At 36.4% G+C, this 16,727-nt stretch overlaps 1 protein-coding gene across 6 annotated transcripts in view; it reads right to left on the bottom strand.

The window, feature by feature from the left end:
- GULP1 (GULP PTB domain containing engulfment adaptor 1) overlaps positions 1-16,727 on the bottom strand; it is a 332,692-nt gene that overhangs the window by 36,894 nt on the left and 279,071 nt on the right. For all 6 annotated transcript variants that reach the window (XM_070359407.1, XM_070359405.1, XM_070359381.1 and 3 more), the window contains one exon: positions 12,419-12,556. In XM_070359407.1, the coding sequence (XP_070215508.1) occupies positions 12,419-12,556 (138 nt within the window). The remainder of the gene's footprint in view (positions 1-12,418; positions 12,557-16,727) is intronic.

The raw sequence follows: 16,727 nt of genomic DNA, 5'->3' as shown, positions 1-16,727 counted from the left end.
AGGAGGTAGGTAAGGTGCTCTGGTATTTCCATCTCTTAAGAATTTTCTACAGTTTGTAGTGATTCACACAGCTGAAAGCTTTAGTATAGTCAATATAGCAGAGGTAGATGGTTTTATGAAATTCTCTTGCTTTTCGATGATCCAACAGATGTTCGCAATTTGACCTCTGGTTCCTCTGCCTTGTCTAAACCCAGCTTGCACACCTGGAAGTTCTTGGTTCACACACTGTTGAAGCTTACCTTGAAGGATTTTGAGCACTACCTTGCTTGCATGTGATATGTGTACAACTGTGAAATGAGATGGCATTTAGTGTTAGTTGCTCAGTTGTGCCTAACTGTTTGCAACCCCATGGACTGCAGTCCACCAGGCTCCGCTGTCCATGGGATTTTTCAGGTAAGGATACTGGAGTGGGTTTCCATTTCCTTCTCCAGGGGATCTTCCCGACCCAGTGATTGAACCCAGGTCTCCTGTACTGCAGGCAGATTCTTTACCAACTGAGCTACAAGTGAAGCCCTTGTAGATAGCATTTAACTCCCTGGTAAATGTTCACCATATATTACCCCCATGGGTTTTCATGACTCTGTGAGGTGGGGATTACTATTACCCCTCAATACTTATGCAACTGCAATTCTTCGTGTAACTTGTCTAAAGGCTCATAGTTAGTTAGAGGAGAACTTGGATTCAGATTCAGAATATCTGAGTCTACAAGCCTCACACTTTTGAGGGTAGGGGATGAAACATATACATTTAAATGCACAGACCACAATTATACAACCAGATGTGTTTTGAAAAAAATGTACATACCTATAAAACCACCATATCATTAGAAATATAGATCTCTAACACCCTTCAAAGCTCTTCTATACCTATGCATGAGTACTCAGTCACTTCAGTCATGTCTAACTCTGTCCAGTGCTATGGACTGTAGCCCACCAGGCTCCTCTTGTCCATGGGATTCTCCATGCAAGAATAGTGGAGTGGGTTGCCGTGCTCTCTTCCAGGGGATCTTCCCGACTCAGGAATTGAACCCACGTCTTTTGTGTCTTCTACACTGCAGGTAGACTGAGCCACCTTGGAAGCATCTCCTATACATATGCACACACACACAGAAGTCACTCAGTCGTGTCCGACTCTTTGCGACCCGGTGGATTGTAGCCCACCAGACTCCTGAGTCCATGGGATTTTCCAGGCATGAATACTGGAGTGGGTTGCCGTTTCCTTCTCCTCCTATACATACTTCTAGTCAAATCACATTTCTTCCAGGTAACTGTTGCTCTAATTTCTATCACCATAGATCAGTTTGTCTGTCTTTGTATCTATAAAAGTGGGCCATCCTATATATTCTTTTATATTTGTCTTCTTTAGTTTCTCAGATCTTACATTTATGATTTATTGCTGATTACATTCCAACTAGTGAATATATCTCAAATTGTTTTTTCATTTGTCTATCAAGTGAAGTTTGTGGTGTTTTCAGTTCTGAGTTACAAATAAAGATGTTACAAATATTCCTGTAAAATCTTTTTGTGGACATATGTTTTTATATTTCTGGGTAAATATCTAGAAGAAAGTGAAAGTGAAGTCGCTCATTCATGTCCGAATCTTCACAACCCAATGGACTAAAGCCTACCAGGCTCCTCTGTCCGTGGGATTTTCCAGACAAGAATACTGGAATGGGTTGCCATTTTCTTTTCAAATATCTAGAAAGAAATTACTAAATCATAGGATGTGTCTACATTTAACACTATGCTGCTGCTACTGCTGCTAAGTCACTTCAGTCGTGTCCGACTCTGTGCAACCCCAGAGACTGCAGCCCACCAGGCTCCCCCATCCCTGGGATTTTCCAGGCAAGAACACTGGAGTGGGTTGCCATTTCCTTCTCCAATGCATGAAAGTGAAAAGTGAAAGTGAAGTAGCTCAGTCGTGTCCGACTCTAGCGACCCCATCTCATGCTCTGTCGTCCCCTTCTCCTCCTGACCTCATTCTTTGATTTGGATAGATAGAAACAATTAATTCTTGTATATTAAAGTAATTTGTAGATTTCATGGACCTTTTTTTTTTTTTTGTAAAAAATTATATCTGTGAAAGGGATAGTTTTACTTCTCTTTTTCCCAGTATTTATGCCTTCTGTTTCTTTTCCTATTAACCAGATAAGACATCTAATATCATGCTAAACTAAACAGCCAGAGTTAGAATAAGCACTTATCCTGTTCCCAGTCTCAAGGGAAAGCACTCAATAATTCACCATTTATTTTGATGTCATTCGTAGGATTTTTAACATCCTTACTGGAATAAGAAATGTCCTTTAAATCCTAGGCTATTATGAATTTTATCATCAATTGGATTGAATCTTGTGCTTTTTTTTTTGCATCTATGTGATAAAATTTTTTTTTATTTTTTAGAACTTAAACTATTTGGCTCTTATATTTTACTTGTCAAGAGATTTTTTAAAAATATTTCATTATATATGTATTCAGATTTGTTATTCCTTCAGTTCCAGTAAATCAAGTTTTTCTCCCAGTTAACACAATGCATTTAATCTGAATTTCCCTGTTGAGCAACTATATAAGCCCAGTTTCATGTAAATCAAGTTTTTCAAATATTCATCAATTTTATCTTACATGCTAAATTTACTGGCATAATAGTTACATAATATTTCTCTCTATCCTTTCTTTCTATTCTTTTAAAGACTGTAGGATCTGCACTTAAATTTTTTGTTTCTGAAAGTGGTAATTTGTCCTTTCTCTTATTTTTGTCCTAAATTTGTCTTTTTAGAGGATTGCTAATTTTATTATCCTTATCAAAGAAACAACTTTTGACTTTATCAGTGTTCTTTACTGTTTTCTGTTTTCAACGTCATTGATTCTATTCTTTATTATTATTACTTTTTATTTTGTTTTAAATTTGTTCATCTAACTTCTGAAGGTCAAGAGATTATTTTTAATCATTTTATCTTTTCTCATAGAAAAAGTTATAAATATCCCTTTAACTGTTTTTTTTTTTTTTTTACAAATTTTTACTAATTTTGATGTGTCATATTTGGTTGCTATTCAGATAAAAATAATCTAGTATCCCTTGAGACTTTTTTGGAGCTACTGTTATGCAGAGTGTTTGATTTAAAACATTTTGACAGTTTGTGGCCAGAGAATATACTTTGCAATATTTTCAGTTTTGAAATTCATTGTCTTATAGTATGGTACAAGATATTATGCATCTTTGTAAATATTCTACTTACACTCAAAAAGAAAGTATACTCTGTTGTTGTTTGGGATAGTGTTCTATTTATGTCACTTAGATCAAATTGGTGGATAACATTTTTTTTTCATTTTTTGTAGCTTTATTGATTTTTTTCTATTTTCTCTGTCAATTGCTAAAAAAGGCATTATGATCGATGACTACGGATGTCAATTTGTCTTTTTCTTCTTGCAATTATTAAATTTTTTGCTTTATTTCTTAAAAAGCAATGTTATTAAATGAAACACATTGGTTTTTTAATCACTGTGGGCTGTCTGTCTTGATGTCTGATAATATTCTTGCCTTGAAATCACCTTTATGACGTGAGTATAGCCACACCAACTTTCACACACTTAAGGTTTGCACTGCATATGTTTATTCAATCTTCTGTTTTTTACCTATATTTGGTACTAGTGGTAATGCATCCACCTGCCAATGTAGCCGACGCAAGAGACACGGGTTTAATCTTTGCATGGGGAAGATCCCCTGGAGGAGGAAATGGCAACCCACTCCAGTATTCTTGCCTGGGAAATCCCATGGACGGAGGAGACTGGGGCTACAGTCCATGGGGTCGCAAAGAGTCAGTCACTGAGCGACTGAACACACACACATCATTTTATATCTAAAATGTGTGTCTTCTAGAGATCAAACAGTTGTATGTTTTAAAAATCCTGCCTGATAATCTCATCCTTTGATTGGTGTATTTAGTCTATATATTTACATCACTTTTGGGCTTCCCTGGTGGCGCAGAGGTTAAAGCATCTGCCTGGAATGCGGGAGACCCAGGTTCAATCCCTGGGTCGGGAAGATCCCCTAGAGAAGGAAATGGCACCCCACTCCAGTACTCTTGCCTGGAGAATCCCATGGAGGGAGGAGCCTGGTAGGCTACAGTCCATGGGGTCGCAAAGAGTCGGACACGACTGAGCGACTTGACTTCACTTTCACTTTATTTTCTACTTGGTCCATCTGCTTTTCCATTTCTATTCTTTGCCTACTGTCTTTTTCATAAAAAAAAAAAAAATAGTTTTCCATTTTATTTTCTCTATAGGTTTTTAACTATACACTTTTGAATTACTTTTTAGTGGATTGCTCTAGTGATAACAATATGCATCTTTAAGTGAGCAGTCTATTTGGAGTTAATGTGCATTACTTTACATAAATAATAACAACCTTGAAAGTGAAAGTGAAGTCGCTCAGTCGTGTCCGACTCTTTGCGATCCCATGGAATGTAGTACCAGGCTCCTCTGTCTATGAGATTTTCCAGGCAATAATACTGAAGTGGATTGCCATTTCCTTCTTCAGGGGATCTTCCCGACCCAGGAATCGAACCCAGGTCTCCCGCATTGCAGATGCACGCTTAACCGTCTGAACCACAATAGTATGCAGCCTTTGTGGTAGTACTGTCACATGTTAACATCATGATGCAATGACCTGACACAATGCTACAATTTTGCTTTTAACAGTTCTGTTTTAAAAAAGAGTGACATTTAGTCACAGTTTTTCTAGTGTTTATTTTTTGTTTATTCTTTTGCACATTTGAATTTACTTTTTGTGTCATTTCCCTTCAGATTAAAGAATCTCCTTTAGCATATCTTGAAGCACAGTTCGCTAGTGGTGAGTCACTGTAGTTTCATTTATTTCAAAATATTTTGATTTAAATTTTGAGACTTCAACAAGTGTAAAATTTTCTTATGACATCTTTTACTTTATGCTTGAAAGATATTGTCATAGTCTCCTCTGACCTTTACTGATACTAATGAAAAGTCAGCTGCCATTCATATTTTTTTTTTCTTTCTCTATGTAAAGATATAATATGTCTTTATATTTTTTTATGGATGCTTTCAAGATTCATTCATTCCCTTAATCATTCTCTCACTCTCTTTCTCTCTCTTGTAGATTGTCTGTGATAAAAGTGGTTTTCTTTATAACTAATTCAGCTTGAAGGTTCTCAAATCTGTAGGTTGACAGTTTTCACCACATTTGGGAATTCTTCAGCCAGGACTTTCTTTGCTGTCTTACTTTCTCTCTGCTGTCTTCTTATGATTTTGATTTCACACATGTTAGAACACTCCGTTTTTTCCTAGAGGTGATTATGGCTCTGTCATTTAATATTACTATCATTTATTTTCTCTGTTCATTTAATTGGATAATTTCTCTCATCTATCTTCTAGGTTACTGACCATTTTTTTTCTGCCATCCCAAATCTGATGTTAAGCCTATCAATTTTTTAAAGTTATTTTACCTAACCATTGAATTATTTTAGCATTTGCTGTTTCTATGCTAAAATTTTCACTTGTTTCCTCATTACTATGTTCTTTTTCCTTTAATTCCAAAAATATATGTATAAACAATATTAAAGTCTTTGAGCATAACATATAAATCTAAAGCTTCCTTTAGCTCTTAATCTGGGCTCCCTTTATTCTTCATGTAGGTAGCAACTATAATTTGTGCATAATTCAGGAGGTTATGGATTTTGCATATATTTGACTCCTCTCATATATATATGTATATATTTACATATGCTATAAGGGTATAGTGATACTCAGGTTTAATTATGAGAAAAACTGATAAGTCTAAAATTCCTCATCATATATTAGATTCAGTTGTATCAATTATATTTATTTTACCAATAATAATGTTAAATATTAATGATATTAACTTTACAAGAAACACAGTGTTCTATATTAGAATTTACTTGTTGCCATAAACATTATGTAATATAAACTATTAAAATTCATCTAAAATCATATCTACAAATTTATGACAGTAATGACATACTCTTAATGGTTTTACATTGTCTGTTTAGAACAAAAACATTTTGGTTATATACGTACGAATCAGATAGCAAAAACAAACACCCAAATCCTACAAGAAAAAGAAGTTTCCTTCTATTCCTATTTTTCTGAGATTTTTAACCATGAATGGGTGTTGATTATTTTCAAATATTTTTTAAAATGTTGGTTGATAGGATCATATACTTCATTAACCTGTTAATATGATTGATTATATTATTGGATTTTTGATGCTGAATAAGACTTACATCCCAGGAACAAGCTCTACTTGGTCTTGGTGTATAATTCTTTTATATATGCTGTTATATTTAATATTCTGTTAAAAATATTTGCATCCATATTCCTGAGGGATATTGGTCTGTAGTTTCCTTTTTTTGCACTATCATTACCTGCTTTGGTGTCTGAAAAATAAAACTTTCATAAAAGTGAATTTTAGGAGTTCTCTCACTTCTGTTATTTGGAATAGCTTGTGCAGAACAATGTTAACTCCTCTTTAAGCATTTATGGATTCTTTCAGTAAAACTATCTAGGAGTAGGGATTTCTACTTTAGTAAGTTTGAAATTATAAATTCAATTGCCTTTATAGTTACAAGGCTATTCAAATTATCCAATAATAGGTAGTCAGCCATTTTTGTTTTTGAGAAATTAATTCTTCTATGTTGTCAAATTTATGTGTACACAGTTGATTATTAGTTCAGTTCAGTTCAGTTCAGTCGCTCAGTCGTGTCTTTTCGACCCCATGAATCGCAGCACGCCAGGCTTCCCTGTCCATCACCAACTCCCAGAGTTCACTCAGACTCACGTCCATTGAGTCAGTGATGCCATCCAGCCATCTCATCCTCTGTCGTCCCCTTCTCCTCCTGCCCCCAATCCCTCCCAGCATCAGAGTCTTTTCCAATGAGTCAACTCTTCGCATGAGGTGGCCAAAGTATTGGAGTTTCAGCTTTAGCATCATTCCTTCCAAAGAAATCCCAGGGCTGATCTCCTTCAGAATGGACTGGTTGGATCTCCCTGCAGTCCAAGGGACTCTCAAGAGTCTTCTCCAACACTACAGTTCAAAAGCATCAAGTCTTCGGCTGTCAGCTTTCTTCACAGTCCAACTCTCACATCCATATGGGACCACTGGAAAAACCATAGCCTTGAGTAGACGGACCTTTGTTGGCAAAGTAATGTCTCTGCTTTTCAATGGGCTATCTAGGTTGGTCATAACTTTTGGAGTAAGCATCTTTTAATTTCATGGCTGCAGTCATCATCTGCAGTGATTTTGGAGCCCCCCAAAATAAAGTCTGACACTGTTTCCACTGTTTCCCCATCTATTTCCCATGAAGTGATGGGACCAGATGCCATGATCTTCATTTTCTGAATGTTGAGTTTTAAGCCAACTTTTTCACTCTCCTCTTTCACCTTCATCAAGAGGCTTTTTAGTTCCTCTTCAGTTCCTCTTTAGTTCCTCTTCTTTAGTTTCTGCCTTAAGGGTGGTGTCATCTGCATATCTGAGGTTATTGGTATTTCTCCCGGCAATCTTGATTCCAGGTTGTGCTTCTTCCAGTCCAGTGTTTCTCATGATGTACTCTGCATAGAAGTTAAATAAGCAGGGTGACAATATACAGCCTTGACATACTCCTTTTCCTATTTGGAACCAGTCTGTTGTTCCATGTCCAGTTCTACCTGTTGCTTCCTGACCTGCATACTAATTTCTCAAGAGAAAGGTCAGGTGGTCTGGTACTTCCATCTCTTTCAGAATTTTCCACAGTTTATTGTGATCCACACAGTCAAAGGCTTTAGCATAGTCAATAAAGCAGAAATAGATGTTTTTCTGAAACTCTCTTGCTTTTTTGATGATCCAGCGGATGTTGGCAATTTGGTCTCTGGTTCCTCTGCCTTTTCTAAAACCAGCTTGAATATCTAGCATCCTCTTAATATTTTTTGATATCTGGATGTTTTTCAGTGAAATCCCTGTTTAATGTCTGATATTGGTAATTTGTTTCTTTTTTTTTTTTGCTTTACTAATCTTAACTGAAATTTTGTTACTCTTATTATCTTTTAATGAAACGGCTCTTTGTGTCATTGATTTTCTCAATTGTTTTTGTTTTCCATTTCATTAATTTCTTCTCTTCTCTTTCTTATTTTCATCCTTCTGCTTCCTTTAATTTGATAATCTGTTTTCTAAGTACTTGAGCTGGCAGCTTAGATTACTGATTTGAAATGTTCTGCTTTTAAATATATTAACTTGTTATAAATTTCTTTCCCAGAATTGCTTTAACTGTATCACATAAACACTGATATGTTCTATTTCATTTCTATATAGTTCACACATTTAAGATTTTTTTCTTTGAAGATTCCTCTTTGACCTACAGAGTGCTTACAAACTTGATGCCGTTTTTGACATATGGATAAACAAAACTTCCAAGTTTTTGAAGCCTTTCATATAATCTTTCTGTTCTTCACTTTTAGGTTGATTTCTTTATTGTTGAAAAGCACTTGCTTAATAATTTCTACTCTTTTACACTTCTGGGATTTGTCTTACAGCCCCGGATACAGTCTATTTTGGTACATGTGCCTTTGGCACTTGAAAACAATGTGCAACCTGCTGTTGTTGAATGAAGTTCCCCTTGGTTGTTTGATTCCATTAGTTGATGATGCTGTTGAGTGATCCTATATTCTTGATGATTTCCTGTCTAGTTGTTCCATTAATTTTAAGAAAAGTGGTGGCAAAATAGTCAATATAACTGTGTATTTGCCTATTGACCCTATATTTCTTTTCATTTCTATCAGTTTTTATTTCAGTAATTTTGCTGCTCTGTGATTTGGCAATGCAAATTTAGGCTTGCTGTTTTCTTAGTAGTATGAGCCTTTTATTATTAAATATTGCCTTCTTTGTGTAATTTTCTTTACTTTGAAGTGCATTTCATCTGATATTAACACATTCACTTGGGCCAATGTATTTTTAAATGTATCCCATTTTATACGTTTTTTAGTGGTTGCTCCGAGATTCATATTACATTTATACAACTTATCTCAGTCTACTAATGCTGTCATTTTTCCAGTTTGAAAGGTGTAGAAACCTTACCTCCATTTATATGCCTTTAACTTTCTCTGTTCATAATATACTTGCCTTCAGTTCAGTTCAGTTCAGCTCACTCAGTCGTGTCTGATACTTTGCAACCCCATGACTGCAGCACGCCAGGCTTCCCTGCCTATCACCAACTCCTGGAGTTTACTCAAACTCATGCCCATTGAGTCAGCGATACCATCCAACCATCTCATCCTCTGTCCTCCTCTTGTCTTCTCGCCTTTAATCTTTCCCAGCATCAGGGTCTTTTCGCATAAGTCAGTTCTTCACAACAGGTGGCCAAAGTATTGGAGTTTCAGCTTCAGCATCAGTCCTACCAATGAATATTCAGGACTGATCTCCTTTAGAATGGACTAGTTGGATCTTCTTGTAGTCCAAGGGACTCTCAAGAGTCTTCTCCAACACCACAGTTCAAAAGCATCAAGACTTCGGTGCTCAGCTTTCTTTATAGTCCAACTCTCACATCCATACATGACCACTGGAAAAACCAAAGCTTTGACTAGACAGATCTTTGTTGGCAAAGTAATGTCTCTGCTTTTTAATATGCTAAGTTGGTCATAACTTTTCTTCCAAAGAGCAAGCACCTTTTAATTTCATGGCTACAGTCACCATCTACAGTGATTTTGGAGCCCCCCCCCAAAATAGCCTGTCACTGTTTCCATTATTTCCCCTCTATTTGCCATGAAGTGATGGGCCCAGATGCCATGATCTTAGTTTTCTGAATATTGAGTTTTAAGCCAACTTTTTCACTCTCCTCTTTCACTTTCATCAAGAGGCTCTTTAGTTCTTCTTCGCATTCTGCCATAAGGGTGGTATCATCTGCATATCTGAGGTTATTGATATTTCTCCCAGCAATCTTGATTCCAGCTTGTGCTTCTTCTAGTCCAGCGTTTCTCATGATGTACTCTGCATATAAGTTAAATAAGCAGGGTGACAATATACAGCCTTGACGTACTCCTTTCCCGATTTGGAACCAGTCTGTTTTTCCATGTCTAGTTCTAACTGTTGCTTCTTGACCTACATACAGATTTCTCAGGAGGTAGGTGAGGTGGTCTGGTATTCCTATCTCTTGTAGAATTTTCCCCAGTTTGTTGTGATCCACACAGTAAAAGGCTTTGGCATAGTCAATAAAACAGAAGTAGATGTTTTTCTGGAAATGTCTCACTTTTTCGATAATCCAACAGATACTTGCCCTACATATTTTCTATATATTCATTTAGAATCATATCAGAAAGCATTTTTTGCTTCTGCTGTCAATCATAATTTAGAAATCATGCACACTAATGTTTGTGAGCCACTGGTATAGGCTTCAAGAAAATATTTTCAACCTTCAAGAAAAAAGAAAGCTAATATGCTATATCAAGAGAGGAATAACGGGTCTAGGTAGTGAAATTTTGGAAACCGATTAAAAAAAGTGCGATTAGATAGAAATATAGTTTGTACTTTGAAAACAATGGGGAATTCTTGCAAGTGTTTGTTTTAATAATTATGTAACAAGTTTGGACATCAAAGAAAGGTAAAACGTGACATAAAATTATAGAAAGACTAGTATTTATAAAGGACTTGGGTTATGAATATTTCAAAAAATCCTAAGGAAGTTCATTTCTATATGTAAGGCAAGAAAGAAGGACAATTTAATTTACTGTTTGTCATAAGTGGTAAAAGGTTATCATATCTTACATGTAGAAGATATTCAACAAGTATCAACTTTAATCTTCTCAATCACATAGAAAATACCTGCAAGTCATCATGGTTAAGAGGCACCTGGAGCGTTAAATATATGGCATTCATTCAATAGGATACATTTCAAATAGAACTTTTAATTTCATACAAAATTCCATATAGTTCACATAACACTGTCTTAAACAAATAAGGATAGTATTCTGACAAGATATTTCATAATATTCATCAAATTTTCAAAACATATTATGATGCCAAATAGGTTAGCACAGTAGTTTGCGTATTTGAAGAACTATAGTTTAAAAGATAGAGATAATAACTTGCTCTACCTTTTGTCAATTTATCCACATAACCTTTTTAAAGGAAAAAAATTCATTGAGTATCTATTTTCCACCTGATGCAGGAGTTACATGGACAGATAAAAAAGTATTTGTTTTTAAGAAGTCCACATACTGAAATTAAAGACATATATTATAGTGATAACAATATTATTCCCTTCTATTTTGACAGTATGATAAAATGAACAATAAATAAACTAAATTTCTTCCTGTCTAATGCAATCCTGCTGTTGAGATTAAACGTTCTTTCTCATTTAAAGCTATCAATGGCTACAATGTGTGCTTGGAATTCACATATTACATTTTATAACAGGATCTCAGACTAGGTTATCATTGGTATTAGCTTATGCATATAGTCAAGATATGGGTTTTCATTAAGAATTCCAGATGATTAAAGAATTGTCAGAGAGCTTAACTTTGGAGTATCCTAATTGTTCTTACTTGCTAAGAACTTTAGATTATATTCCCAAGATCAATCACTCACACACACACACATAAACACAATTCTATCACATTTAATTATAAAAAGTTTTTCATGTATGAAATGAGTCGTCAGTCCAGGTTCAATGCACGATACTGGATGCTTGGGGCTGGTGCACTGGGACTACCCAGAGGGAGGGAAGAGGGAGGAGGGTTCAGGACGGGGAACACAGGTATACCTGTGGCAGATTCATTTCAATATTTGGCAAAACTAATACAATATTGTAAAGTTTAAAAAAAAAAAAAGTTTTCTGAATAATGAAAATCAAAAATCAGAGTTTTAAAGAATCAGATTTTTTTTTGAAGAGCCATACAAATTTCATTTCCTACAGTTTAAAAATATTTAAAATATTTTAAAATAAATATTTAAAATAAAAATAAAAATATTTAAAAAATACTTAAAAATAAAAATATTTAAAAATATTTATTTTCAAAATAAAATAAAATAAAATATTTATTTTCATCAGATCCATGACATTCCTGAAAAAATACTTTGCTTTACCATTACTCCTTTGCATTATATGCACATTACTAACTTGTATTTGAGTTTAAAATTTCAAGTCAAGTGATTGTAAGACAGGTAAACATATGACATAGGATGACATTCTAAGGAAAGAAAATTGCATACAAGCTTGTGTCCATTAACGTGAAATTTATTTAGGGATGAAATCCTGAAGCATATTCTCATGACAGGAAGAATCTATTTGTGAAGTTAAGTATTTGCAGACCTTATTCATTTCTAAATACTTTACTAATGCTGGAAACAAGACAATTCCTGGCTTACAAAGTAGAGCAAACCACCCTAAAACATCTGGCATACTTACACACTTTTCGCTGTCAAATACATAGCACAAATGTTTATTTGACTCGGAATCTTTGCATATGAAAGTGAATATCCTCTTGTCAGTTTTATCATCTGCACAAAATGATATTCTGTGAAGCTGGCAATTGTGTTGAACTTCCTGTGAACACAGATGAAAATAAACATAGTTGAAGAGATTTCTTTTTCTGGAATACCAGCTGAGCAAATAATACAACTTATGAAACATCATCTGTCGTACTCTGGTTTTATAACTACATACACCTCAGCTTAAATAAAAATGTAATGAGATAAACCTTCTGACTCAGGATTTAGCTAAATCATTTCAATAGCACTTAGAAAAACACAAGGGGAAAGAGGATCAGAGGTTCATGGGTTTCCTGAGCTACAAGGGATCTTTGGATACCATTACTTCAACTGTGCAATTTTACTTAGGAGATTACTGAGGTCTACACAGATTAATATATTTCCAAAAGGTTAAAAAATTGGCAGAACCCTTTGAACAAGAATCTTTTCATTTTATTTTATTGCTACTAATATTACAGCTTAAAACATAACATCATCTGTATACAATTTCATATGAAACATATTACACAGTACATTTCTTCACGGTAAACTCAAATACTCTTGAACCTCTTCTATCTAAGGAAAATCACCCTTGCAACTTCTGCAATGATTTCCATTGGAGCAATGAATGAAGAAGATTTACACATTCAGCTTCCTAATTACTAAGTCAATATTCAGACTTAAATTGAAGAAAGTGGGGAAAACCACTAGATCATTCAGATATGACCTAAATCAAATGCCTTATGATTATACAGTGGAAGTGAGAAATAGATTTAGGGACTAGATCTGATAGACAGAGTGCCTGATGAACTATGGACAGAGGTTTGTGACATTGTACAGAAGACAGGGATCAGGACCATCCCCATGGAAAAGAAATGCAAAAAAGCAAAATGGCTGTCTGGGGAGGCCTTACAAATAGCTGTGAAAGGAAGAGAAGCGAAAAGCAAAGGAGAAAATGAAAGATATAAGCATCTGAATGCAGAGTTCCAAAGAATAGCAAGGAGAGATAAGAAAGCCTTCCTCAGTGATCAATGCAAAGAAATAGAGGAAAACAACAGAATGGGAAAGACTAGAGATCTCTTCAAGAAAGTTAGAGATACCAAAGGAACATTTCATGCAAAGATGGGCTCGATAAAGGACAGAAATGGTATGGACCTAACAGAAGCAGAAGATATTAAGAAGAGGTGGCAAGAATACACAGAAAAACTGTATAAAAAAGATCTTCATGACCCAGATAATCATGATGGTGTGATCACTCACCTAGAGCCAGACATCCTGGAATGTTAAGTCAAGTGGGCCTTAGGAAGCATCACTATGAACAAAGCTAGTGGAGGTGATGGAATTCCAGTTGAGCTATTCCAAATCCTGAAAGATGATGCTGTGAAAGTGCTGCACTCAATATGCCAGCAAATTTGGAAAACTCAGCAGTGGCCACAGGACTGGAAAAGGTCAGTTTTCATTCCAATCCCAAAGAAAGGCAATGCCAAAGAATGCTCAAACTACCACACAATTGCACTCATCTCACACGCTAGTAAAGTAATGCTCAAAATTCTCCAAGCCAGGCTTCAGCAATAGGTGAACCATGAATTTCCAGATGTTCAAGCTGGTTTTAGAAAAGGCAGAGGAACCAGAGATCAAATTGCCAACATCTGCTGGATCATGGAAAAATCAAGAGAGTTCCAGAAAAACATCTATTTCTGCTTTATTGACTATGCCAAAGCCTTTGACTGTGTGGATCACAATAAACTGTGGAAAATTCTGAAAGAGATGGGAATACCAGAACACCTGAGCTGCCTCTTGAGAAACCTATATGCAGGTCAGGAAACAACAGTTAGAACTGGACATGGAACAACAGAGTGGTTCCAAATAGGAAAAGGAGTACGTCGAGGCTGTATATTGTCACCCTGTTTATTTAACTTCTATGCAGAGTACATCATGAGAAACGCTGGGCTGGAAGAAACACAAGCTGGAATCAAGATTGCCGGAAGATACATCAATAACCTCAGATATGCAGATGACACCATCCTTATGGCAGAAAGTGAAGAGGAACTAAAAAGCCTCTTGATGAAGGTGAAAGAGGAGAGTGAAAAAGTTGGCTTACAGCTCAACATTCAGAAAACGAAGATCATGGCATCTGGTCCCATCACTTCATGGGAAATAGATGGGGAAACAGTGGAAACAGTGTCAGACTTTATTTTGGGGGCTCCAAAGTCACTGCAGATGTTGACTGCAGCCATGAAATTAAAAGACGCTTACTCCTTGGAAGGAAAGTTATGACCAACTTAGTATATTGAAAAGCAGAGATATTACTTTGCCAACAAAGGTCCTTCTAGTCAAGCCTATCGTTTTTCCAGTGGTCATGTATGGATGTGAGACTTGGGCTGTGAAGAAAGCTGAGCACCGAAGTCTTGATGCTTTTCAACTGTGGTGTTGGAGAAGACTCTTGAGAGTCCCTTGGACTGCAAGGAGATCCAACCAGTCCATCCTAAAGGAGATCAGTCCTGGGTGTTCATTGGAAGGAATGATGCTGAAGCTGAAGCTCCAATACTCATGCAAAGAGTTGACTCATTGGAAAAGACCCTGATGCTGGGAGGGATTGGGGGCAGGAGGAGAAGGGGACGACAGAGGATGAGATGGCTGGATGGCATCACCGGCTCGATGGATATGAGTTTGAGTGAACTCCAGGAGTTGATGATGGACAGGGAGACCTGGCGTGCTGTAATTCATGGGGTTGCAAAGAGTCGGACACGACTGAGCGACTGAACTGAACTGAACTGAACTGAAGATTAATACTACATATATATGTCTATGCAGTATATATATACTGTGTGTGTGTATATATAAGTATGGTGGTTTAGTTGCTAAGTCTTGTACAGCTCTTATGACCCAATGGACTGTAGCCTGGTAGGCTCCTCTGTCCATGGGATTCTCCAGGCAAGGATGCTGGAGTGGGTTGCCATTTCTTTCTCCAGGGGATCTTCTCCATCCAGTAATCAAACCTGGGTCTCCTGCATTGCAGGCAGATTCTTTACCAACTGAGCTACAAAGGATTGTAACTATAGCATCTGTCACGTGATCCTTCCAGGTTCAGAGATTGACATGTCTGCTTGCTGAGATTTGATCTATAACTCTGATTCACATTACTGATCATCGGCTGAAAATGAGTACACAAAATGAGCAAAAAAGTAAATGTCTACAACGCTGCATTCTTTCCTTGCATACAAAACCAAAGGTAAGTCATCAGAGAGTTGTCTGCCAGCATGAAAATTAAAATGAGGCTCTATGCTGTATGACTGTAATGTTTAGACACTGCTAGATAGCCTGATTCAGCCATTTCAACAGCAAGGAGGTACAAATGTTCAACTTATTAAGGCTTCTGCCGAAGGCGTCTTTCCTGAGACTGTCCTTCTCCTATACTTTGCCTCACTGGCCTGTCTCTTCCTCACTGACATATTTTTTTTGTTTGTTTGTTTTAACAGTATTAATACAGACCACTCTTTGAATAGCAAGACATTGTCAAGGGTTGTTACACACATTGATTGAAGATATCAGTGGCAAATAATGGATTAGTAAACTCTGCAGATCTATGAAAATATTTCCATAATCTGTTTACAGGTAGATTTCCTAGGGCTTTCAAATTGAATTAACTGGTCAGTAAGCTTGCTTAGTTGCTCAGTCATGTCCGACTCTTTGCGACCTCATGGATTACAACCTGCCAGGCTCCTCTGTCCATGGGGATTCTCCAGGCAAAAATACCGGAGTCGCTTGCCATGCCTTCCTCCAGGGGATCTTCCCAACTCAGGGACTGAACCTAGGTCTTGCATTGTAGGCAGATTCTTTACCATTTGAGCCACGAGGGAAGCCTGGTCAGTAAACATGCTACCATATTAAAATAAAGCATTGGTAATATATATTTGTAAAATGATTGGGGTTGAATGTTAATCAGTTTTTTGAAACTGACTTTCATGATCTTATCAAAATACTAAACAGTAATTCTGAGGCATTATGAATAAAGAGCTATGTTTATTTTCTAGGGCTTCCATAACAAAATATCACAGACTGAATGGCTTCAACAATAGAAATTTATTTTCTCACAGTTCTGGAGGCTTAAAGCCCAAGATCAAGGAATTGACAGGTTTGGTTTCTGCTGAAGCCTTGCCTCTTGGCTTACAGATGGCTGTCTTCTTGCTATGTTCTCACATAGCTTTCCTCTGTGTTCACACATACCTGATGTCCCCTTCTCTTAT

This window comes from Bos mutus, chromosome 2, assembly GCF_027580195.1.
Source record: "Bos mutus isolate GX-2022 chromosome 2, NWIPB_WYAK_1.1, whole genome shotgun sequence".
NCBI classification, from domain to species: domain Eukaryota; kingdom Metazoa; phylum Chordata; class Mammalia; order Artiodactyla; family Bovidae; genus Bos; species Bos mutus.
Note: the sequence above shows the minus strand (reverse complement) of the source record. Positions and strands in the feature narration are given on the sequence as shown.